Source organism: Pyrus communis, chromosome 1 (assembly GCF_963583255.1).
Source record: "Pyrus communis chromosome 1, drPyrComm1.1, whole genome shotgun sequence".
Lineage (NCBI taxonomy): Eukaryota > Viridiplantae > Streptophyta > Magnoliopsida > Rosales > Rosaceae > Pyrus > Pyrus communis.
The window spans coordinates 15,248,916-15,275,845 of NC_084803.1; the positions used below are offsets into that span (position 1 = coordinate 15,248,916).

Sequence of the window (26,930 nt, forward strand, 5' to 3'; positions counted from 1 at the left end):
TAACTTACCTCAAATGTAGCCACGGATTTAATAAATTAGTGACTCACACTTCCAGAGCACTACTCACATTCCATCATCCAAGGGAGAGAAATATATATATATCACAACTTTAACGGTCAGTGAAATTAAACTTTAAATAATCACATAGTTACGAGAATATATGCTCGTCATTAGTTTTTGTTCGCAATATCGAATCCAACAATGCCAACTCAAGACCAAGGCAACCAAAATAATCAAATTTGTAATTAAAATTTTTCCCATCAATTTTTCATCAATCATAAAAATTTCTCATCTCACACAACTGGAAATTCGTTTATATTAAACGAACTTAAATATCATTTCATAATTTTATTCATGTCCACCCTAAATAAATGGAGAAAATTTCATAGTCTTTTCACCATTCCAAATATAATGACCAACCATAACCACAGTTTTTAATTTCCTTCCCATTCGAAAAATCACCATATCTTCCATAAATATTAAAATGTCCAACCAAATTATCGTGGCCATAAGATTTTTAAAATTTCTAGCTATATTTATCATTGTCAAAACACTGATTTCACCACCATTTTCTTTTATCTTCATCAGTGACTAGTAGGCTGGAAAAGATTGTACTATACCTGGCCAATACACATCACACTTTTTTTTTTTTTTTTTACATCTATGGGCCTTTTCCACCCAATTTCACATCCACGAGCCTTTCTCGCCCAATTTCACATTCACGGGCCTTTTTCGCCCCATTTCACATTCACGGGCCTTTCTCGCCCAATTTCACCTTCACGGGCCTTTTTCGCCCAATCTCACATATCCACGGGCCTTTCTCGCCCAATTCACATATCCACGGGCCTTTTTGCCCAATTCAACTTCTCAAGTGCCAGGTATAATGCCAATTCTCCATCTACTTATCACCACCTCACAATCACCTTAACATTCAACATTTTCATAATGCATAGCCTAATATCGATTCAATTCAAGATTAATCCAAAACTTTAATCAAATGCTCATCTTCAAAGCTATAACATGAATACTATATTTTAAAATTTTCTACTCCCATTCAATTCAATTCAAAGCATCATAATTCGCAATATATGCATTTCACATAATTTCCGTCATACTCATAGAACTTATGAAATAAAGCAATATCAATACAATTCATAATTCACACCCACAATTCAATAATATCTCATAATACATACCATAATGTCAATCCAATTCATTTCACTTCATGGTGATTCTCAACATATATATATATTTCACATAACTTTCTCATTACCCAAAGAACTTAGAAATAATGCATTATTAACGCAAATCACAATTCCCAGTAACGAAACTTTCATAATTATCAAGGAAATTGCACCACAATCATAATACAATTTATATCTGTATTTCACAGATAAAACATGAATGCCACTTTATTCCTAAAAATATGAATTAATGCAACCACAATGCATGTCATAATTCACACCAACAAGACTCACGAATAGTGCATCTCGTAGAGTATGATTATTTGCTCTGATACCATTTTGTCACACCCTGGCCCCGAAATATTTATTTCGGGAAATCATAATATTAGTGATAGGCCCAAACTAAACTCTTGTTTATTTAGCCGACAATTTTCACGACTCTAAATTTGTGACATCCCACATCGCCCAGGGTAGTGATCCTTAAATGTATATTCTCATCCCTACCTAGCACGAGGCCTTTTGGGAGCTCACTGGCTTCGGGTTCCGTAGGAACTCCGAAGTTAAGCGAGAAGGGGGCTAGAGCATTCCCATGATGGGTGACCCATTGGGAAGTTGCTTGTGAGTTCCCAAAAACAAAACCGTGAGGGAATGGTAAGCCCAAAGCAGACAATATCGTGCTACGGTGGTGGAGCGGGCCCGGGAAGTGATCCGCCCCGGGCCGGGATGTGACAAAATTTAAGTTCCTTAAATCCGCAAGTTCTATAACCTTACTTCTCTTAGATCAATTTTCTAATCTAAGAATAATCCTCAATTAAAATGTAATTTTTGATTATTTAATCTCACTTATTTTATGGCTGCATCTAACGTCTTGTTAGACTGCCTATGTACCCTAAACAGGGATCAAGCCATTTGTAGTTCACATTTCCAAAAATCAAACCAAATCCGAATATATTCATTTAAATTCAACATATAACACAATGGTATTATTATTCAACCCACAGCAGTTAGATCTCAAAAGCATAATTAGAATAACGAAATTCGCATAAAAACACAATGTTGGCTCCTTGGCCGTGCGCCGCTGCACCTGCCGCCGCGGGTGGCGGTCAGTCGCCTTGACTGGACAGAAAATTCAACTATTTTTAAAAATTCTCAAATTTTACAGAAATGTAGAGCAAATCAAGGTGAACAACTTTTATACCTGGGCCGAAGTGCAATTCAGCTGGAAAACACCTGAATTTGGCTACGAACTGCCGGAACACTAGAATTTGAGTGTTCTTGATTCGCCTCCAAAACATTCCCGACGCCCCAACCAATGCTTGGGATTTGTTCTTGAGGTTGAGAGGAGCCTACTGGTAGTTGTAATCGACGGAATACCTTTCAAAAATGACTAATTTTCGTCGTGCACCCATTAAACCCGCCGGTTTGTTCTAGAAGAAATTGTGGCTATTTCCCCTAAAATCTTTGTGAAAAAGGAAGAGAAAGGATTTGGGATATGCTTCTAAGTCTTTTCCCATTGAAATGCCTCGAAAAACGGCCGAAATTGGAGGCAGAGATCAACAATTTCCGTTAGGTTGTTGTCGGGTTCGCAGGTCTGCCTATGACCCAGCCCACTAGGCTTCCCTCTCCCTTTTCTCTCTTCCCTCCTTTCTCTCATTTCCTCTCTCTCCATTCAACAGCTCCTTTTTTTTTTCTTTTTTTTTCTTTTCCTTTCTTTTGTCTTCTCTTTCTCTTTTCCAACGACCCCCCCAAAACCGCAACCACTACGTGGCTTATCTACACAAAACTCCAGCAAAATCTAGAGCATTCCAGATTTCAGGGCAAAAGGATTATTTTGCCCCTATCTCGGTTTTCGCCTACATGCTCGTAGGGTTGTTCTCTATCCAAATATGCCAAAAAATCCGATAAAATATATGAGGATAAAATACATCCTCGTAAATTACATTCAGCCAACTAGGGCATTTCCATCATTTCACTTATCGACAAAGAAAAACTGACGTAAATTATAAAAAAATTCCCATAAATAAAACTTTAAAATTTCCCAATTCTATTTCCATAACCATAAATCGATTTATTTTCGATTTTCTCCACATATTCATAATTATGAATGTATAATTCATATATTTAAATTTCTAGGGTATTACACAGTCTCCATCCCCCATATTTGGAGATGAGGGAGTAGGCGCGTGATGGGGGATGGGGGATTTTTGGGTTAGGTTGCTTAGAAGAAGAAGAAGAAAAAAAGGGATTTTTTGGGAAATGGGATTTTTGGGAGAGGGGGGGGGGGGGGGTGGGTGATGGGGGCTCTCATTTTGGTGGTGAAGGAAGGTTGGGGGTGGGGGATGGGTTTGTAGGGGTGGGTCCCCCATTTAAAAAATTATTAAATGATTTTATTTTATTTAGTTTTTAAGATTTAATTAATATTTTAATAGAAAGTAGGTTCCGTCTCAAGCTACGTCAGCATTTAACGGTCAATTTGATAGACAAACTAACGGAAAATATGAAATTGTAACAAATTCGTAAGATGAGGTATGACATTAACATTTTTTAAAGATGGGGTATGAAATTGTGACTAGTCCAATAGTTGAGGAGTTTTATGCAATTTACCCATTTTTTGTGATAATTTTGCCTTCACTAGTTTATTATTTTTTCTAGTAAGATCGGTCTCATGTTTACTTACAGGAATAGAGATTGGAAATATTTTTATTCATAAAGTTCCTTGCATTAATTACGAAAGACTATTTCACTACTTAATCTTCCCTTATGTTTACTAACATATATGGATTCAAAAAAGTGTGAGTTATTCTTTAATTCTCCGTAATCATCTACCTAAACATAAAGAATCAGATCAACTAGAGGGGCTATAGCTAGTGATCCGATTCTATTTCCGTACCTCCCCTATTTCTAAGTTCTCTAATTCACACCTTCTCCCATTTCTATTAACCAAACATGTCTTATCAATCATGACAATTTAATCTGCATAAGGTTCATGTATGTCAATAAGAAAATAAAAACAATCATGCACATTGCGTTTTGGAGTAAAGAATGCCCAATGGATGTTGGCATGCATCATCATAGCATGTTAAAATAACATTAGAGGCCATTTTCATTTGAGAAGCTCTACTAAAAAAATCTAATGATCTCTTTCCCTTCATCGCTGATGGCTCATTCAGCCAAGAAAGTCACCGGCAGGAGACTTTGTTTTTCGTCACCTTCATGCTTTGGGGTCTAAGAAAGTCCAATTCCAATTCCAAAAGAACGCTAATATTGACCAGTGTGTTTATCTTTGAAAGCAACTTGCATTTCCTTTCTGTTTTTCAAAGTCTTATATTTTCAAATATCCACATGCTAATATAAACTCCTAATAAAAAAAACCCTAAGTTCTCCACAAATTAAAATAATAATAGCCGTTTTGGCCTCTTTCCCACTATTTCCTTAGGGTTAAAACGTTGACCAATTCATACTCCATGCTCAAGTAACCTTAACAATGGAGCTCCAAATCGTACGTTATATATCATTTATGCCAAAACAATTTAAATGCATAAAGCAAGAAAAATAAGCAGTCAATATTGCCCGTCAAACAATTGCTTTAATTACTTTCCAACTAATGCAATCTTTCTCTCTCGGTCATGGTCATACAAAGTTGTCTAAAACGAACCAAAGACTATCGACTCCAAAGCAGTTTCACAAACAAGACCCACCAGCTCTTTCCTTGTACCTTGCCACTTCCATCTTTTACTATTTGATTTATTCCCCTCCCCTATATGTATTCTGCTCTGTGTTTTCTCTCCAAGCCACAGAGGGAGATAAATAGAGTGCAAGGAGCAAGAACAATATAGGAGAACACAAACAAAATAGCAAAAATGAGTGTAGAAGCAAACGAGATTAGCTCAGCTCCTATAACACCGAGGCCGGCTGCTGGGGCTCCAAAGCCTCCGGTAGCTCCACAGCCTGCGGTGTCTTGCCCACCTTTGCAGTACAACTCACCGTCTTTGTCTAGGTCACCGCTTCTCGATGGAGCCTCAGATCAACCAGCAGCGGGAGGAGCTGTTGTGCCTGCCAGTAAGACCCCCAAGGGCTCTAGAACCCCAGCTGGAATAAGGACTCCAAGGATGTCTTTGACTCCAAGGTTCATCACTCCCATTGGTAGCCCTGTCAGGAAGGCTTTGAAGATGACTAGGCTTGATCCTGAGGATGCTTGGCTTCCCATCACTGAGTCTAGAAATGGGAACAAGTACTATGCTGCCTTCCACACTCTTTGTTCTGGGATTGGTATTCAAGCTTTGGTGCTTCCTGTTGCTTTCACAATTCTTGGCTGGTAAGACCCTCCAGATTAAACCCGGAACTAGTACTCGTTTTGCAAACTTTTGATGTTGCCAGACTGTCAATCTGGACCGTAATTTCACCATGACTCAGATTGAAAGTATGGCAACGTAAAATGTCAGACTATTTTAATCTTTCAGAGCTACAAAATTTACGAGTTATGGCTTCTGATAGTTTTATGGGTTTTTCTCCTCTTTTCTGATTGATTGCAGGGCTTGGGGTATAATCTGTTTGACTCTCGCATTCATATGGCAAAGTTACACCCTATGGATACTGGTTCATCTCCACGAGAATGTAGAAACTGGAGTACGTTACAGCAGATACATGCAGCTCTTTAGTCTCACCTATGGTACGATTCCAATCGAACTTCATAATTTTACCCCCAAGTCCATCAACCTTTTCTAATTCGACTTTCTGCACCATTGGAGTGACTGATTATGTATACAAAATGTTGCAGGTGACAGAATAGCAAATTGGCTAGGGATGTTTCCGATCATGTATCTATCTGGAGGCACCTGCGTGGCCTTGATAGTGATTGGTGGAGCCACTTCCAAGCTCTTCTTCCAAACTTTATGTGGGGCCGCATGCAGCTCTAAGCCATTGACAACAGTTGAATGGTACTTGGTGTTCACATGTGCTGCTGTGCTGCTATCTCTGCTGCCAAACTTGAACTCCATAGCTGGAGTTTCACTTATCGGAGCTCTCACTGCAGTTGGGTACTGTACAGCGATTTGGGTGATTTCTGTATCAGAAGGCAGGCTTCCTGGAGTTTCATATGATCCCATTGAATCTGCGACTAATGTGGAGAGGGTGTTTAGTGTGCTCAATGCCCTTGGGATCATTGCTTTCGCCTTCAGAGGTCACAATCTCATCCTTGAGATTCAGGTAATTGATAATTTTCATCTTAATTAATTATTAAATTTTAATTTAAACAACTTTACAGATTAACAGATTAATTTGAGTTGGTTCTTTCGACTCCCAATGCATATGGCCAGTGAGAACCTGCAAAATTGGTCAATATATATTTTTTTAGGGTTTTTGAAGTCAGAAATTGATGCCTAACTAGGTGAATTATTAAATGCGCACTTTTTCTTTGAAGCCAACAATTTCCTAACAATAATTCTAACAGAATTGAGACTTCTCATATTGCTTTTACACATACAAAGTGACAATTTTGACCAACTTGAGCATCTTCAAATGAATAAGAATCTAACCGTCAATTATTATTATTTATTTTATTTTTTATTTTTTGAAAATGCTAAGACACATGCAGATACAGTACAACTAATCTAGCAATTGGAATAGCTTAGTTTTCCCAGTTGAATATTTAATTAAAACCAACCATGACCGATCATTAATCTTTAGCTTTACATAAATTAAAATTGTGCAAATTCATGCTTATTTGTTTATTTATATTTTATAAAAGCTTATCTTTAAAGATTCATTTTGGCTTTAAAACATAAAAAATGCTGAGAGAGTATGTTTTTTAGATCATATTTTTGCAGATAACACGATGAGACAGTTGATGATTGAATTTCTCGTTTAATGATTTAAAGAATGAATCAAAAAATTAACCGGCACAACATGTAATCTACAAAATATAATTTAAGTAGATGATATCTCTAACATTGTACGTCAAATTAAAAAGAAAATTTTAAATAAAAGTGCGGGGGTGCTCAACCGTTCACTTATCATGATCATCCCCATCACCTAGGTAGTTAACTCTAACATGGAATTATTCAACCATAGACTTACTTAGCTTTCTGAATTCAATGTTTTTGTGTTGCAGGCCACCATGCCTTCTAGTGAGAAACATCCCTCACATGTGCCAATGTGGAGAGGAGTGAAGGTGTCCTATGCAATCATTGCTGCATGCTTGTTTCCCCTTGCAATTGGAGGCTACTGGGCTTATGGTCACTTGGTAAGCACCCAATCCTCATCCTCAGTTCTTTCCTGCACAAGACGTTTGTTCTTTATCAAAGAACAGACATGCAGACGTATATTTTTTTTCCAGACGTTCAGCATAAAGAATTTCTGTATTAATCATAATTAACAAATGTTTAAACATGAACTATACACTTAACTCAAAGATTTTAATATTTTATTTCACTTTTTTTTCGACAGATACCAGCAAATGGAGGAATGCTTCCAGCTGTGTTCCAGTTCCATTCAAGAGATGTGTCACAATCCGTCCTAGCGCTCATAAGCTTGTTTGTGGTGATAAATGCACTGTGCTCATTCCAAATCTATGGCATGCCAATGTTTGACCACATGGAGTCCCAATACACAAGCAGAAAGAAAGCTCCACTTCCATGGTGGCTGAGGTGCATTGCTAGGGCAATGTTTGGGTTCGGAGTCTTCTTCGTCGCGGTGGCAATTCCATTTTTGGGAAGTGTGGCTGGTTTGGTTGGAGGGATAGCACTGCCTGTGACTTTAGCGTACCCTTGTTTCATGTGGATCAAGATTAACAAGCCTAAGAAGTACAGTCCTATGTGGTGGCTAAATTGGTCTCTTGGGATTTTGGGGATGGCTTTGAGTTTGGTTTTGATGGCAGCTGGACTCTATGTTGTGATTCAAACTGGGATTCAAGTCAAATTCTTCAAGCCTCACTAACAAAGGGAGGATTTCAGGGGAGGATTTGAAGGGAGGATTTGTGAAGAGGAAAACAAAACGGTGGATTTACACTTATTAATTTGTTTTACTGTTCTTCGTGAAAGAAAAAAAAAATTATTCACAGTTGTAGTTTGCTGCTGAATTTCATGGGAAAGATAATTCTATTATATAATCATTTTTTTTTTCATGGAAATTGTAATTGACATTGTAGAATCTTTAGGTGTGTGTAATATTACTTAGTCAAGTAAAATTCTGAAGATTGGATTAATCTCACTTAACACACACACACTCTCTCTCTCTCTCTCTCTCTCTCTCTCTCTCTCTCTCTCTCTCTCTCATGCTAATTCATTTTTTAATTCAGAAAATTCAAAGGCCAGTGGAAAATTCCGGAACAGATCCTGTCTGGATCCTCTTTGTGAGAATTATAGGGATCAGTTCATCCTATATGTTTATCAGTCTACGACCAAATTTTATTTTGATTTTTTTTATTAAATTGAATACAAATAGTACTTAACGAAAACTAGCCATACAATGTACGATAAATGGCTGAGATGAATTGATCCATAGAATCTTCACAAAGAGAATCCAGAAAAAATCCTCATCCAAAAATTCCATCAACTATGGACTGCCACTCTAATTATAAAATCAAATCACACTAAGTTAATTGGTTAGGTGGGAGGAGAAGTTGGATGAAATTTCAAAAGTTGATCAGGTGATTTTGGTGGAAGATATCTGATGAAGATCTCTTCTCAGGTGGGAGAGCTTAATTGTAACGCTAAAGTGGCCTACTGCGGACCATGCCTGTTTTATTATTATTCAAGAACACTACTTAGCTCTTTTATACACCGAAAAAGTTGTTCTTCCTTAACTGCAAATCAGTATAACATATTTAATTAAAACCATCAAATTTTAAGAGGTTAGAAGTCTTGAACCAACGTTTAATTAACTGAGCTTATTAGTCTCAGAAGGTGGCTCAAAGTCAAGTCAATGCTCTTGTGACTTGTGATGAACCTTGACGGGTGGTTCAACCAGTGTGGACGCAGACGCATAAAATTGCAAACTATCTTAAGGATCCGACAAAAGGATCCTCACCGGATCTTTTTCCTGAGGGATCCAGAGATCTTGTAATCGTGTTCATTCATCGTACATAGTAAAAAATCTTTTAAAATTAAATATAAATAGTACTTAACGAAAACTAACCGCATAATGTACAATAAACGGACACGATTACAAGATTCCCCAGATCCCCGAAAAGGATCCCTCCCAAGCATCATGCAGCCGTAATTACCAAAGGAAAATACTCGACTCCTTCTGCAGAATAAATCATGTATCTAAATATTTTTTTCATCCGCGTAAAATTTAATCGCTTCTATCCATATATTCCACTAACACATATCGCGAGAGATAGGATCAGTAAATATAATGCACCAAGTGTATAACTCAATTCACATTAGATAAACTTTTGAACCACATTTCAACGATATGAAATTCTTGCAGAGCAGTTCTAGGAGAGTGAATTTGGTAATTTATGGGAAGAGTTCAGCTATGTATATAAAACTGGCACAAATAATTCGGAATTTTATATCCTGCAAAAACAATTTGATCAAAAACCTTTTTTTATAACATGCCTAAAGATCGAGCCTAAAATAAAGTACAAACTATAGACCTTGAACCAGTTCCGACTTATCCATCTCCGGTCGCCATATTTGGGAGCTACCTAAACAAAATATATGCGCAGATATGCCCCCGGATGGTTCCCCCTGTAAATTTTGAGGGAAAAAATATGACAAATTAATGATACAAAGCTCACAATGTCAGCAACAACGACAGGTTACAACGTCACAACAGGTGTAAGGTCTAGACTTTTCTTCAAGTTGCTGCGTTGTTGGTAATGATTCCATTCTGTATTTACTGCTTCGAACACAGCAAAACTCGTATAAATTTCTGCATGCTCCTTTACTGAAGGGATATACCCTCTCGGGTACTCCTCTGTCGATCAAAACAAAGTAAAAAGAACTGAGAATCTAAGAGCATAACGGTTAACTATTTTAATTCACATCTCAACACAATATTCATAGCCTAGTATATGCAAATAACAATTCTCCTATGTTTGACAACGGATTTGCATTAGCAAGGGATTTAGACTAAATGAATTAGAAATGAACAACAAACATCAGATAGAGGGATTTGAAATGCACTACATGATCGTTATATATTTACAACAAAGACATAAACAAAGGATTTACAAATCAATCTTTCAAGTAATCATTTGCGAATCCCTCTCAATGCATTGTATCTAGTCATCTCAAATCTCTCCCTCTAATCTTTTCTAGCACATTTCTAACTAATTTAGCCTAAATTCCTTGGTGGTCGTTGCAAACCCCTTACCATTATAGAACAATTTGGAACACAACGCTAGTTAGGGTTCTGTAAACACCGTGTACATATACTATTATACTCTTTTTCTTTCATCACACAAATTGTTCATGCATGTTAACCACAAATAGCCATAATAAACACATCTAACCATATTTATGTCACATATATTTTTTTTTACTGAATCAGTATTAAAGTATATATAATGACACTAGATATTTTTAACATACAATGACGATTTTAGTTATTTACAGCAAATAATATTATATAGCAGAAAAGAAAAGAAATGAACTAACCTTAAATATGGGATGCGCCTTCGTCTTACAAGCTCATAGGTAGTCTGATTGGTCAGAACTAGGTAACTGCAGGAAAAGAAAAAGAAAATTAATGTTCTACTGATACATTTCAGTTATGCTTTTGAGGTAAATGACTTATGTAGTGATAGTGCTCAGTTATAGAGAACGAAGCCGGGATGGGGGAGCAGAAAGAGAGAGAGAAAAAACAGACATCCAATTCTTTAAATATATTATACTATAACACGACTACTGCCAGCATCATAACACAAACAAATGGCAGAAGTTCTGTGAAAGCATTAAAATTAGGTAACTCTACCAAAATGGCAAATTGAAAATAAAAACATGGTGTCATAGCATAGGAGGAAACGTCTTGCATCTAAGAAACCCAAAGCTGATGCCAAATATAAAACTTTACCTATGAAATATCAGGAGGAGCAGCAGAAAGGTCATGGAAATTGACAAAGTAACCAACAGCAATATCACAATTGCATCCTTCCACCTGACAATTAAACATTCAGAATCCAAATTATAATGGACACCAATTAAACAGAAAAGAAAACCCTTAATGGGCAAATAAAACTTCATAACGAAAACCACAAGGACCATAAGAAATGACTTTTCGATTCTGTTTTTAGTTTTCACTTAATCTATTTCTCCATGGATTCATAGAGCACCAAACACTTAGACAGTACTACCACAATGACAAGGGTATAACCTAAATCATTCCCACGAAATAAGGACCTCAGAAAAGATACCATACCAAGCGACTGATATATTAGCCTTCAGGTATGTGATGTACAGGATGACAGTCCAAAGGCACAGTGCTGTCTCTTCGCAAATGTACCACCTACAACATTAGACCAAAAGACATAAAAGTTCTTGATCAGGAATTTTAAGTGTGGAAATGTAAATAAAAGTTTTCCGTGCAGTATTCAGTGCACTGATCGCCTATCCTGTTAAACGACAATTTTAGAAATGATCAGACAAGACTCAAAACTAAATAAGATTACAATCTTAGGAATGTTTTGTACCATTGACAAAAAGAATAGTTCAACCATAAAATAGAATAGAAATATGTCAAGGTGGTGATCAGGGCTTTTAAGTATGAAATGTATATATACGTTGGAGAAAAATAGAGATGATACTGAAATAACAAAATAAGTGCAATTCTAAATTCAACAACTGGTACTCATTCATACCACAAACTGAACATGGAATATCTTCTGTCTATTGGCAACAGATAAAATATAAGAACGCAAAACACAATAACAAAATTTAAGCTAGTACAAAATCACACCCACCAAAATTTACAATGGTTACCCACACCAATGCATGTTCCAAGCCAAACACAATGATGATCGAACTGAAGAACACATTTGTCACAATCATGGCAGTGCTTTGATCTCGGAGGCTGCACATAAGTCAAAAGCAAAATATATAATCCAAATTTACATTATAGGTAAATAAAAATTTTGAGTAACGGCAACGAGATAGATAATAGATTCTTTTTCCAGTAAATTAACACAAGGGCAATTTTGTACACTAACAAATAACAATCTTGATGCATAACCTGAAAAATAGGGGGTGTGAACATCTAGAGGATTGCAGCTAGAATCTTGTTCAACAGCAGCCATACTTTTTCGAATGCTCTAGTGACTCTTCTGGAGGAAATTCATTTGTCCAAGGTCGTAATTCTAAATCAGATCAACTTTTTTAAGACCCTTGTCCATGCCGAGCAGTTTAACTATAACTAATTACTCAATCACTCTTATAATAACACTGAACATACACAGGTACAATACGAGAATCTTTAATTATTGGTCTTCTCTTTCCTAAGATAGACATTTTCTCTGTATATCTTTGTGAATATTCCATCCTTTATAAAGTTTTGTTCCATGCTCAAAAGATGTTGGCAAGAGAAATAATGTAAACAGCCAAAAGTATCAGACAAGATGAATATGTAAAACCGAGATGGTACTACCTGCTCAACATTACAGTACGCGCATGTCAAACTTCTGCAATAACCAAAAGGAAGCAGTCAGCAAATATATTTGTGAAATATGAGAACTTATCTCGCTCTTATTCTTAACTATTTCATTCAATATTGTATTTGAAAGGAAATGGTTGCATCGAAACAACTTTAAACTCTGTTTACCCTACTTATTTTATGTTCAAACAAACACAATTAAGATGAAACACACAGAATAACGTGCAAACACCAAATCATCACTTTGCAATGTACAATAAAAGTGAAACTGCTCTGACAACTTATGAATAATTGCATACCTAACAGATGTTCCAGGTGGATACAAGTCCATCACAAGTTTGGTCCAAGATGTTGCATTATTTCCAAGAAGACTTCTTCCCAACTGACTCCCTTCCACTGTCACAACCACGCTGCCAGTTTTGCTTGGAGCAGGCTGTCTTTGCTTAACATTACAGCAAGATGACATCAAGAAATTAGTTCACTTAATGTTGTAAGATCTCTGACCATAATTTTTATCAATATGAAAAACAGAAATACATAAATGAAAGCAACGCTTACTTTGAGATTACTGATGCTTTTCTGAATATTGTATTGGATTCATTGACAGTCCTCATTGCATCGAAGACAAAGCTAAAATATAAACACAAATAATCAAGAAGTCAATGAGCTGAAATTGGAATACAAGTATCAAATTTTTGAGATATCACAATGAGATGAAACTGGAACACAAGCGTAACGTTCGCTATTCATATTCAAACAAGTATAATCTTAAGGTAGCATAAGTGCAGTGGCATTTACCCCGGAGAAGAACCAGAGGTAACAAAGTATTGAATCAGTGTCACAACAAAGAGAGTCAAATATACAGCAGTATTCCTGAAAAAGGGCAGAAAAGAAAAACAAGGAGAAGGGTTAGTGGTACGACAGAAACACTAATAGAACACTTTCATACGATGACTTAGACGTTCATACCCAAATCTAAGATCATTGATCTTAAGTTCCATATGTTCCACCACTAGTTCAGACAGAATGTGATAAATAACTTGTCTAAGTTTCAGCCCTAATACAATGCACGCATTGCTAAACAAAAGGCAACGCCTCATCAGTTACACTTGCGCTAATGGAACCAATTGACACCGGTCCTCACATACGTTAAGGTTCAACTCATTTTGTGATCTTAAATTGAAAATTGATATTATGCAACTAAGACACAGCGGGACCTATTTATTTAAAAGTTCTACAGTAACCCATCGTCGAAATTAGCTAAATTTGCATATGAATATGCTTATCGCCATAAAAAATGTGATGCAACTAAAACAAAGATTAAATAAAACTATAAAAACATTAGCATACCATGGTTCTTTCTTAGTTTTCTCTATCAAACCTCCATCAAAAAGAAAAATCACGCCGGCGTATATCAGATGTAGCATCACCAATGCAACTTTCAATCCCAAAGCAGACCTCCGCGCTGAAATTCAAAGTACCCAAAACATAAAAATCACAATGTTTTTGCATCAACAAAAAGTCAAGCTCTCTAAAAACAATAAAAAGTAAAATCCTGGACTCAATTGCGATTAAAAAACTATGTAGCTGAACAAAAACAGTCAGATTTTGTTTTCTGTTCCAATTTTTTTAAAAATAAATACAAAATTGAAGGGAAAAAAAAAACTCACCGGGATCGGAGAGGCAGGGAAGGAAACGGGAGCATCGCTCAAGTGGTCGACACGACGAGTCCCGGCAGATGTTCACGATCGTCATCGGACGAAATTGAAAGAGAAAATAAGGAACTGGTTACATCAGTATTCTACAACACTGGGTTTTCCAGGAAAATGCTTTCTTTAGCTTCAAAATTTGAACTTTCTCGGGAAAGTGACGGAATTGGAGAAACCCAAGTGGTTAAACTGGAAGAGCAACGGACCTGCGAGAACGAGAAGGGTTTGGATTTGGATAGAAGATTGAGCGTTTTTTGTCAGAGAAACTGGAAATTGAATAGTAGCTGTACGCCTGTGCCCCTATGTTCCTCTGTCCAACACTTCGATTTGTAATATGCCTATGGCTTTTCTAACCCTCATTACATATCACTTGATTAATTAGATTAGATCGCTAATCATATCTAAACTACATATTAACAACGTTTCTTTGTTAACTAACAGTGGGTATAATGACTATTTAGTTTTTATCACAACAAAAAGTTAAAGCAGTAACGTAATTTCATAAAATAAAATTTTACAAGCGTACATGTGATTTTAACATTTCTAATTTTAAAATATTTAAAAAAATCTCTTTCAATTTAAAAAAATTTCAAATGCTTTATATATGGGCATATACTAGTTAACTTTTGAGTAATGTTATAGATACCACATTTATACCATCTCTCTAGGTAAGGCTACCAACACATGAGAATTTTTTCTTTATCACAAAGATGTACAAATATGGTAAGAGCAATATTTTTTTTAGAGAATAGTAAGATCAAATTTAGTGATCTAAAATGCAATACAAATAATTTTTCTTGGTTTAGTGTTTCAAATTTCTAATGTGAACAAGAATTCCTCTATTTTTTGCTCATTCATTTACATATTCTACACATTTAAATTTGATATTTTAACTTACAGATTTTAACATGTGACAATCGATAAAACGACAAAAAATTGCATTGTCATAAACCGCAGAAAAGTTCATTTGTTAACCTTGGGTATCATAACCACCACCTATGGAAAATTCAAGTCAGTTTGCTTCAGGTATATTTGTTTTGTATTCAAGTTCAGTTGGTTAGCTCATAAAATTGGACAATATGAATCAAACTTTCGGAATACACATACATTTTCTAATAATAGGGTTCACAAAATTTCTGCCAAATAAAAGTGTTCCCACTTAACAACGTGAAGCATGATGATTCTAATAATTTAATTGCCAAATTGAGATTTGAAGTCAAATTTAAACTACATATTAATTAATGAAGTTCTTCTTGTCAACTAAAATTTCATAAAATTACCATTCTACCCTTTAATCAAAACTGAACATCTCTATTAATTAATGAAACATTTTTTGTCAACCAAAAGAGAGTGAAAAGACTACTTAGTCTTCTATCACATAAAAAAATGATGGGCGATAATTTAATTCATAGGTCCAAATTTTACTGTTTTTTATTGAAGTCTCATTTACGGATGATGTTAAAATACCTCTAATATTAAAAAAAATATATATGAAAACAAAAACCTCCCACTCCCCCCACATTATCTCTCTCCCTCTCTCCTCATTTTTCTAAAAAAAATGTGTTCATACACACAAAGTGTGTAGACAAATGCTAGTAACATATTAATAGAAATCTTATTGTCAACCAAAACTTTGTAAATTACCATTCTAACCCTCTAATCAAAACTAAACTTAAATATAAAAAATGGACAGTAATGTAATTACACACAACCAATATTTTACCACTTTTTAAAACCTCACCTATATGTGACTCTAATATTTCTAATTAAAAAATAAAAATAAATCTCTGACTCCTCTCTCCCACTCCTGCTCCGAAGTTCTCTCTCACTCTCTTCCTCTCTCCTTCTATTTAAAATTTAAAAAAACCACTTAGCACTACTATTTAGTGGTATTCCTCTTCACTTGTAAGTGAGAAGACTTAGGTCTAATTCTCGCCAAAAGCGAATTTGGATCACATTATTGATAACTCATTATGAGACTTAGTCGACTCTCCCATCCTTTAGTATGGATAATATCGTTTGGTAAAAAAAAAAAAACGTTCACATACACTTTGTATGTGGGCATATTCTAGTTTTAATTATATGTTAGGACCTCATCATTTTTTTTTTAGGAAAACTAATAAAAAAAGGTTTGAAAACTTTGAGTTTTAATGATAAGGACAAAATAAAGGATAAAGTAAATAGTACTAGGATTGACTTTTTAGTATAAAAATATGGCTTTTCGTTAAAGTGAACAGTACCGTGAATTTTTCGTTAAAACTATTTTTTTTTTTTTACAAGCAAAAAGGTAATTCTCCTAAATATATTTAAATTACTAAAAAAGATTCGAACTGAAATTTCATAATTCGTATTAAGTTTGCGAAAAAAATCAACCAGAAATTTAGGCAAGTTCTGTACCGACAGGTCCAACTGATCCATTAACATATGTTCAACCTAATTTCCATTTCCACACCTAACTAAGCTAACTGAACAGTCGTTGGGAGCACCAATCATTCAATGACAAGTTGCAATCTTTATTCTCCGAGTATTGTGATTGTTGTATCATCAAACTAACTCTATAACTAAGCTAACTGAACAGTCGTTGTATCATCAAACTAACCTAATTTCCATTTGCACATATTTTTTTAATTTTCGATTGTCGGATTAGAAGAATTGAAGAATATCAAATGATAAAAATTAATAAAAAATGTGTGAAAAATAAAATAAAGTGTGTGGATAGCACACCCCTATATGCATTCTTTCGAAAACATGAATTGTAAAAATATGTTGCTAGACCAGAGAACTCTATCGGTTTAGTTCTAGGATTTGCCAATCTGCCAAAAAACAAAACAAACATCTCACAATAATAAAACGGTATTGTGGGTTTTTTTTGTTAACAAAAACAACGGTGTTATTACTTTACTTGAAAGTGAGATGTCTTAAGTTCGAATCTCGTGAATGGCGAATTCGATACCAAATTAAGTTGCCCATTGTATGGCTTAGCCGAACTTCCCCTCCCCCTAGTGTAAAAATATCAATATACTCAAAAAAAAAAAAGTCATTATGTATTTTTTTTTTTTGAAAGAAACGAAAGTTTCATTTCAGGGAGTGCAGAATAAATTTTTTTTAAATATCAATTGTTGTTTACATGTTAAATTTGAAATTTATCACACGTGAAGAAGCATGTTGAGCGCAAATCACACATGAAAAATAGAAAGAACCTTGCATGATCTTTAACATCGCTCGAATAAAATTCTGAATACTAAACCGCTATAGTAAGGCCATCGAGTCATTTGGCCCACCAAGATATTAATATTTTAATAAATAGTACATGGCTATATTTGCCTCCATCTCCAACCGAGGGCCAAATGGGCATAGGGCTCGTTTTAGCCCTGTGACAAAAAACCGTCTCCAACCGAGGGCTAAATGGTCATAAGGCCAAACATAATTTATGACACACCCCGATCGAGATCAGGGCATGCTGGCCGTCACGTGGAAGTGACGTAACCATGTGCACAGTGCGGAAGCTAATAGAATACTAATAAAAATAGTACAAATAAATAAAAACCAGCTTTACACAAAGTAATAACAAACATGTGCAAGCGTAAGTGTGAGAACAAAGTTCAGAGCACGAAGACCTAATGCAGTCCGGGAGAAAATGACACACAAAAGCACACCCGAAGATGGTCCTACACTGGTAATAGTCTATCAGATATGCCGGGGAAATCCTCAGGGGAGCCACCAAACGTGCTAGCCAACTAGAACCTGGAGGGGCGCAAAACAAAAGCGTGAGTGGGCAAAAACAAAGTTTTTCCAAAAACCATTTCATAAATAAGTTCTAACCCCTCGCCGTAAAACCTGTATACTTCCCAGAAAATAGAATATACATATATATAAGTCATGCTCAGAAATATGTCATGCCAAATGCCTCGAAGTAAAATGCAAGTGCTCAGGAATATCAAATCAATGTCATGTAATCTGTCAGCCGGAGTCACCTAACGTGACCTGTACGGCTGAATCTAGAGCTCAAATCTCCATCTCACTAACTATACATGCACACGAGTCGGAACCACCTAAAGTGGTCTGCACGACAAGCCTGGGTGTAATATAAGTACGCTCAAGTGCTACGATCACGTGAAGGCTGGGCGAATAATCGCGGGTCATCTACGAGTCGGAACCACCTAAAGTGGTCTGTACGACAGGAATGTGCACCTAACTTGGATCCAAGATGAGCGTGTGGTGCAGGAGGTGAACATCACGTGAAGGACTGTGCCCGACTCTGGGCGGGAGCACTAACACTAAGGGTGCAGGTTATGAGCTCTCTAAGCATCTCAAATCACTACTGAACGTAAACATAAATCATAACTCACCTGGCACTTACCTGTGCGTCCACAACACCAATACATATATATATATGCAACTAACAATGCATAAATAAACGGCAATATAATGCATGGCATATAAACGAATAAACGTTTCATTTCACTTTCTGGGAAAAGTATAAGTATATAGGTATATATGGAAAACCAAAAGCCCACTCACTGGTATGTAGAAGGGTCGTAACCCCCTTGCCAATGACGGATCCACAGAGGGACCTGGGAGGTCCCATGACCCCTCGAAGACCCCTGAATCGTTTCTTGAAAATTTTCAGGGACCCCTCGTACTCGGATGAAGGCTATGCAGCTGCAGCAATGGCGTCCTCATGGGGAAGACGAACGTTCGGAGGAAGAAAGACAATTTTGTCCTTTTCAGCCTTGGCCCAAAACGCACGTTTTGGCCAACTGATTAAAACCTTTTCTTAAATAAAAAAAAAGAAAAAGAAAAATTAGACAATGGAAAAACGTTTTCGTTTGCTTCCTTTTTGTTTTAAGTCCCCAAGGCCCCCATCACTCTTCCTGAATCCCCATACCTTACTCATCCCTTCCCCCATCCAAAACCTGAAACCGCCAATTTTCACATATCCAATCCTCAATTTCCCAATTCTCAAAACCCTAAAATCCTAAAATCCCACCCAATCTCATATTTTAATTTTACTTGAATATCATATCTCAATTTGTTTCAAATATCCACACCACCACCATTTGGTTCAAAATTCAAATAAGATTTTTTGGTATTCTAATCTAATCTAATCTCAACTAAATTATATTTTCTATTGATGGAGATTTATAATCTATTATTGATATGATTATAAATATGTTTTATGTTTGTATACTCATTTAATTATTGGAATTTTGTTTATTGATTAATTGGTATATGTTTTTTGTGTGTTTTTTTATTTTTTTTTGTTAATATGTAGGGTAGAGATAAGAAATATGGAAAGGTTTTTCAAGCCAAAGAGCATATTTGCAAATGGAACATTTTCAGACTATGAAATATCGTCGTAGACGCTTGAATTAGAATTTTATAGCTTGTAATGTTGTTTGCGTATGATTTATGAATGAAATGTATTATAATTTAACTTTTAAAGGTTATTTTTATCTATAATTTTTTCCTGCCTCTCTCCTCCTTGCTTCTGCCATGGTCTCATCCGTCGGTGCCACCCACTTCTCCTCCAACCTTTCTCTGTCGTCTGGCAGGGGCAGTACATAAGCCCAAACTTTCCCAAATTATTTCAACCATCTTAGTAATTTTTCTTATGGGTGAAATTTCCTTCATAAGGTTAGTAAGATGGATATGATCTGTCATGGGTTTGTGAAATTTGGTGGTGGAGCTACCATGGCTTCGGGAGAATGGGGAGGGAGGCGGTTGGTGGAGGTATGGCAGCTTTGTTCTTAGTGAGAGAGAAGGTGAATGTTTGGAAACTAGTAAAAGAGAAAAATGGTGTGTTTGGTTAGAAAGATAGTGGGAGTTTGGGGAGAGTTTTATTTGACCAGTGTTTTAAATTGGGGTGTGCTATCTACACACTCTCTTAATTTGCGGCCGTTGGATTGACTGAATTAAAGAAGATCAAATGACAGAAATAAACAAAGGGTGTGTGAGAAGCAAAAAGGGGTGTGTGAATAGCACACCCCTTTAAATTTAGTGCTTCATATTAGATAATCAATAACTTAGGTACTCCCTAGTAACTTATGAAACCTCGTAATGGACACTTGAATTATGATTTTATAATTTGTAATATTGTTTTGCATATGATTTTTGAATGAAATGTATTATATTTAAATTTTCAATGTTATTTTTGTCTATAATTTTTTTGACCTTTATAATTGGGACCCCCCGAGTTTAAAATCCTGGATCCGCCACTGCCCCTTGCCTCGAGTGACCGCGCTCGTCCTCGGGATAGGTCTCACCTATATACGAAACAACTATAAAAACGTTAATTTTAAAACATATAACCAACCTTATGAAATAACTTCTCATACAATGCTCAAATGGGGTGTATGAATACACCAACGTGATCTACTCAACCTCAGGAACATCCCCATATTTTTAGAAAAATTTTCCACCGTCGCATGCGCCGGCCATGTGTAGGCACGTGCCTGGCACGCTGACGGCGTCAGTTAACACCGTCAGGAATATTTCGTTAACTTTAACGGATTCCGTTAACGCCGGAAAATTGTAAAAACTTCAAACCTTCATATCTTCTTCGTTTTTCAACCAAATTTCACAAAATTGGTACCAAAATGAAGCTTACAACGAGAGGAACAAATCCATACCACTTTCAAGTGCTAAAATCCACGGAATCTCACCGGGAAAACACCACCAACTCCGGCCAACCTTGTAACTCACGATCCCGACGTCCAAAACCTTCAAACGAACCACCCCGAGCCTCCTAAGGACCTCACTAAGCTTCATACAAGCTTGAAATTCCCAAAAACACAAGAATTAACGTGTGCATGAACAGTGACAAAAATCGGGTATCCCGAGTTCGACGTGAAAACGAAGGTATCCTTACCTGAAATGGGTATGGTTGAACTTCTACGGACCTCACGAGCATGAATATGTACTTTGTTTCTTCGATCTGTGAAGATTTAGAGGGTTTCTAGGCATGTCCGTACAAATGGAGGTGAAAATGGGAGAGAGAGAGGGCTCGGACAGGGGGTGCAGGGCAGAGAAAGGTGAGGGTGTGTGTGTGGAAATGTGTGTGGTCCACAATCAGCCAACAACAATCCAAAAACAACCACACAACGAAAATTCACATTAGGGGCAAAATCGTCCTTTCACACTTACGGTTTGAAAATTCCGGAACGGGCTGTCACAACCTACCCACCTTATAAGAATTTCGTCCCGAAATTCAAAACAACCATACAAAACAACCCCTAGTGATCAAAGAACAACCGAGGATACAAATCTCTCATCCGATCTTCAGTTTCCCACGTAGCTTCCTCCACATAATGATTCCTCCACAAAACTTTCACCAAGTTCACTGTCTTGTTCCTCATAACCTTTTCCTTCCAATCTAGGATCGTCACTGGTTCCTCATCATAAGTCAAATCCGGATTGATTTCCAAGGGTTAAGGTGGTATCACATGAGATAGATCAGCAACATAATGTCGAAGCATGGACACGTGAAAAACGTTATGTACTCTAGCCAACTCCGGAGGTAACTCCAGCCTGTAAGCTACCTCGCCAACTCGCTCAGTGACCATGTATGGTCCGATATACCTGGGACTCAACTTACCTTTCTTTCCAAACCGTACAACGCCTCTCCATGGTGAAAGCTTCAGAAATACCCAATCACCAACCTCATACACTCTGTCAGTAGCATGCCGATCTGCTAAACTCTTCTACCTATCCTGGGCCGCCTTTAGGTTAGACTTAATTACCTGAACATTTTGAGTAGTCTCCTCAACAATCTCCGGGCCCACCAAAACTCTTTCCCCTACCTCTGACCAACACAACGGTGTGCGACAAGATCTACCATATAATGCCTCAAATGGTGTCATGCCGATACTCGAATGAAAGCTGTTGTTGTAGGCAAATTCCATTAAATTCAACCGCTTATGCCAAGCATCACCAAACTGTAACACCGAAGCTCGCAACATATCCTCCTGATTACATTACTAATACATATCCACCTTTACTAGGAATGTGGTCAAGGTGATTAGCATATGTAGTACCAAAAACATTATTCAAAATTTGATCCTCTTATCATTCCCCTGGATTTATCTTTTTGTTTCCAATCAATTTTTAATATATGTATAATGCAGAATTTATACATGCTAGGAGCTCGGAAATTTGGGATTATAAGTATTCCTCCAATTGGATGCTGTCCTAATTTACGTGCTTCATCAAAGAAGTCGGGTGATTGTAGAGAAGATCTAAACAAGCTCGCTCAATCCTTTTTCATTTCACTTAAGGATCTTCTGCGAAACATGAGTTCAAAATTGGAAGGGATGAAATACTCACTCGGGAATGCTTATGAAATGACCATGAGTATCCTTGAAGACCCATTAGCCTTCGGTAAGCATTTCATATAGAAAACATGGTGATTTAATTGAACCTTGAGTTTGTTCTTTATACAAGCTGTAAAAAGAATCTAACAACTGAAGGACCCTATGAGTGCACCACCTTGTTCATCCATCCGTGTACTGCCTTGTCCATTCATTCATTTTGCGACTAACATATGTTCACATTACAAATTTTATAATAACATGTTTATTTTCTTAATCATCTTTTAAAGGTTATATGTGCAAATTGATTAAACTAGAGATTGTGTCGTCATAACTATCGTCGGATGTTAATTGTACTAATAAGTGATCTACTTAAATGGAGTACTATTACTCGAGTTATAATTAAAACCAACAAAAATTATGAAAAAAATATATATAAAAACAAAATTTAGAGCAAAGCTGGTAGAATCAAACTAAAAACATAAAAGTGATTTCTCTTATGCGTATGGAGGTTATATTTCTTTTATTCACATACATAACCTAGATTTTTTTTCAAAGGTGAAGTATTTTTGCTACAAACCAAGTTGGTACATATGTGGATGATATCATATTTATTGCCCTTTAGGATTGGGGGTTTTGTGCAAGGGCACCTATTGCACAATCCCAAAACCGCCACTATGTTGACTTATATATTCACATACTCTATGTAATATGAGTAGACCATAAACTTAATATTTTATGAAAGTAATAATATTAAAAAAATAGATACACGTACTATAACTAATAATAACAATGTCTTTGATAACACACCACATGGCAATACTACCGTCGCACTAAAATGTTTATCATCAAATCACTAGGGTTGTTATGATTAGATTTACCTTTCAAGTCTTAAAAAATGAATATACAATCTTTCAACTTGATAGGCTTCAAGGACGTCCAATCAGCCTGCTGTGGATCAGGAAAGTTCAGTGGAGAATTGCCATGCTTTTTTCTCATTGGCCCCAACCTTTGTGCGAATCAGCGCGAGTACTTGTTCTGGGACAGTTATCATCCCACTGAATATGCTTCGGAATTGGCAGCACTTACCCTCTATGGTGGAGGAACAAGATTTGTCACACCCATGAATTTCAGTCGGTTGGTGGCTACTCATGTTAACATCACTTCCTAATGATTAGATCCAAACCAAAATAAAGAAGAAATGAATCTTCTCTTTTCTTTTAATGTAAAAATAAGTTAAATTTGTGAGGGTTTGTTGTTTTGATCCATTTTTAAATTGGAATAATTAGCAATAATTGCGATCGATATCTTCAACAAGCATCACAGAAGTTCTTTTCTTCCAATATAATATAGAGTATTTGCTTTTAATATAAGATAATACTTGCACCCATGAATTTCAATTGAAAATCATTTAGTCATTCAAATGTATAGAACAAATCGACGGTGTAAGTACTAAGCAATATATTTATGGTGAACCGTCCATTTATTTGATGTATTTTGATGATTAAACAATCTCGAATTTGAATGGTTTTTTACATGAGTGATCTTCAATTGAAGATTAATAAATTAAATAATTCCAATCATTAATTTCATTCGGTCAATATATGGTATTAGCAAACAGGGGACACATGTGTATCTCCTATAAATTAAAAGATTCTGATCAATGCTTACATTCGGTCAATATATAGTATTTGCAAATAGGGGATTTGTGCTTTCCTATAAATTAAACAAGTCTGACCATTGATTTTATTCGATCAATATACGGTATTCGAAAATAGGGCAATACATGCATCCCCACATAAGGAATGCAAGTATTATACTTCCTTGGAGAGGATGAGTTCATGCAAGTATTATACATCTCTAGGGAGGATGAGTTCATTTTCTCTTGCTAATAACATATCTTGACCGTACAAATTTCATAATCAGAATTGTTTAATTTTTTAATCTTTATTTGAATATCACCTTTACAAAAAATAATTTTAGAGATTATTTAAAATAAATAAATAAATAAATAAAAAATAATAATAATAAAAAATATATTTTAAAAAAATAAAAAATAAAAAATTCTTTTGGGAAGGAGTAGGTGCACCACCAATACCATCAAGTGTTTGCCTAACAAGGAGTTTTCTAATGAATTTTGCACCACAACGGAAAGGGTGCCAAATTGGCACTTTCAGCTTGGTCCCACGACCATCTCACCTTCTGCAATACCTACCTGGGTCCCACTCGTGACCGTGCCCCATTCGAAATTGAATTCCATTCGAATCCATTTTATGAGGATCTTAGGGATTTCTACATCTTAGTCATTCATCGTGTATCATGCGCTCAAAAATCATTTGACTTTTTTATTTAAAATTAAACACAAATAATATTTAACGAAAAGTGATCACGCGATATACAATGAACAGTTCGAATATGAAAATTCCTAAGATCCCTACAAAGTGAATCTAGAAAATATCCTCTTCTGCCCTATTCCAACCGGCACTTGCTTTACAATTACAAGCAACATATCATCAAATTTGGAAAGGGATCCTCTCCGGATACCTTTTCATCAAATCCACCTAGTCTGAGATCCGGGCCATTAGCTTTTGATTCAACGGCTACAGTTACTATAACTTTTAAAGGGACTCCCTGTTTGTAGCCGTTGGATCAAAATTCAACACCCCAGATCCTGGACTAGGTGGATTTGGTGGAAAGAAATTCGAAGAGAATCCCTTTCCATCAAATTTAGCACACCTGCTACACCATCGAACTCATCAAATTTAAAAATAAATAAAACAAAAAATTAGGATAATAAATTACTCATACCAAAACCAAAAGCACCATCACCTGCAACTGCAAGAGAGAGATTTGAAACACCTTTGGCAAACTCAAATGGATACTTACTAGCCACTAGTACTACGGTCTAGTGATATTCTTTTTTACTTGTAAGTGAGAGGTCTTATGTTCGATATACAACTAAAAACAAATTTGAATTACATTATTAATAACACATTGTAAGGCTTAATCTACTCTGCCACACCCTTAGATAAATAATATCATTTTTTTATTAAAAAAAACAATTGGATACGTATTAGTAGCTCGTATTCATTTTTTAATTTGTCCATTAATATTTTAACATCTGTTTTCTTATTTTAAAAAATAATGAATATGTTATTAATTTAGCACACCTGCTACGCCATCGAACTCATCAAATTTAAAAAAAAAATAAAACAAAACATTATGATAATAAATTACTCATACCAAAACCAGAAGCACTATCACCTGCAACTGCAAGAGAGAGATTTGAAACACCTTTGGCAAACTTAAATGGATACTTACTATGTGACATCCCGTCCCGAGATTATAAAAACGTATGTGTGAATTTACCTTTTTACCCCTAGTTCGTTACATTTACGTGTAGTGTTGTGTTGTGTAGTGTTGTAGGACCAAATAAGGACTCACCTTCGGGTGTTTCATTTTAGAAGTTGTATATTTTTAAAGCTTCCGAACTGTGCAAATGGTTACGTCACTCTCACGTGACGGCCAGCATGCCCTCCTTCGGGACGGGGTGTGTCAGTTGGTATCAGAGCCTAGTTTCAATCTTGGACATCTTGAGAAGTTCTAGTGAATTATGTCAGAACTACACCGCCTCGTAGCAAACCACGTAGTTAGAGGAATTTAGTCTCCCTGATTTAGCTATTAGGGGAAACTATTATTTTGGTGATTCAGTATATTATCTGAAAGGGACATTTTAAGATGGGTTATGAGTTGAATTTGAATCACCTTATGAAATGATGAACCTGAGGGAGCAAAGTGATGGATTAATCAATTGGAAAATATGTTTTAGATTATGCAAGTCAAAGGAATCTTCCTTTTGACAGAAGGGTTGAGACGACTACCTGGTTTGAGTTATGAACTTGTATCCTGGTGGAAACAGGAGTATAATTCGTTGTCACCGAAGGAAACAGCCGATTGAGAATTGTTTAAGGACTTGTTTAAAGAAAAGAATTATTCATTCGGCATCTTATGATGGTAGAAAGCAAGAGTTTACAAATGTGAGACAAGGAAAGCTGACGATCGATGAGTATTATAGAAAGTTCTCAGACTTGCCTCGTCCCATTCGAATATTGCTGCTATTTTGATTGAAGTGTTAT

General features: G+C 36.1%; 3 protein-coding genes across 4 annotated transcripts; 2 read left to right on the forward strand and 1 right to left on the reverse strand.

Moving 5' to 3' along the window:
* The first annotated feature begins 4,842 nt into the window (after window positions 1–4,842).
* On the forward strand, window positions 4,843–8,154 carry LOC137710763 (lysine histidine transporter-like 8). The gene is made up of 5 exons (XM_068449889.1): window positions 4,843–5,499; window positions 5,717–5,853; window positions 5,962–6,389; window positions 7,294–7,425; window positions 7,629–8,154. The coding sequence occupies exons 1-5, from the start codon at window positions 5,045–5,047 to the stop codon at window positions 8,115–8,117; spliced, it is 1,641 nt and encodes a 546-aa protein (XP_068305990.1). The 5' UTR covers window positions 4,843–5,044; the 3' UTR covers window positions 8,118–8,154.
* A 1,511-nt stretch (window positions 8,155–9,665) lies between these two features.
* LOC137744699 (protein S-acyltransferase 10-like) lies at window positions 9,666–14,827 on the reverse strand. Of its 2 annotated transcripts, none has more exons than XM_068484482.1 (11): window positions 14,447–14,827; window positions 14,127–14,241; window positions 13,575–13,649; window positions 13,335–13,406; window positions 13,076–13,213; window positions 12,771–12,804; window positions 12,091–12,200; window positions 11,550–11,636; window positions 11,205–11,288; window positions 10,790–10,855; window positions 9,666–10,028 (listed from the first exon to the last, which is right to left on the reverse strand). In XM_068484482.1, exons 1-11 carry the CDS (start codon window positions 14,529–14,531, stop codon window positions 9,932–9,934), a joined length of 963 nt encoding a protein of 320 aa, XP_068340583.1. In that variant the 5' UTR covers window positions 14,532–14,827; the 3' UTR covers window positions 9,666–9,931. The 2 variants fall into 2 exon arrangements, with proteins under 2 accessions (XP_068340583.1, XP_068340572.1); XM_068484471.1 differs by having other exon boundaries at window positions 9,666–10,106; window positions 14,447–14,825.
* A 7,778-nt stretch (window positions 14,828–22,605) lies between these two features.
* Window positions 22,606–23,965, forward strand: LOC137735510 (GDSL esterase/lipase At2g23540-like). The gene is made up of 2 exons (XM_068474941.1): window positions 22,606–22,864; window positions 23,721–23,965. Exons 1-2 carry the CDS (start codon window positions 22,606–22,608, stop codon window positions 23,963–23,965), a joined length of 504 nt encoding a protein of 167 aa, XP_068331042.1.
* The last annotated feature ends 2,965 nt before the right edge of the window (window positions 23,966–26,930 follow it).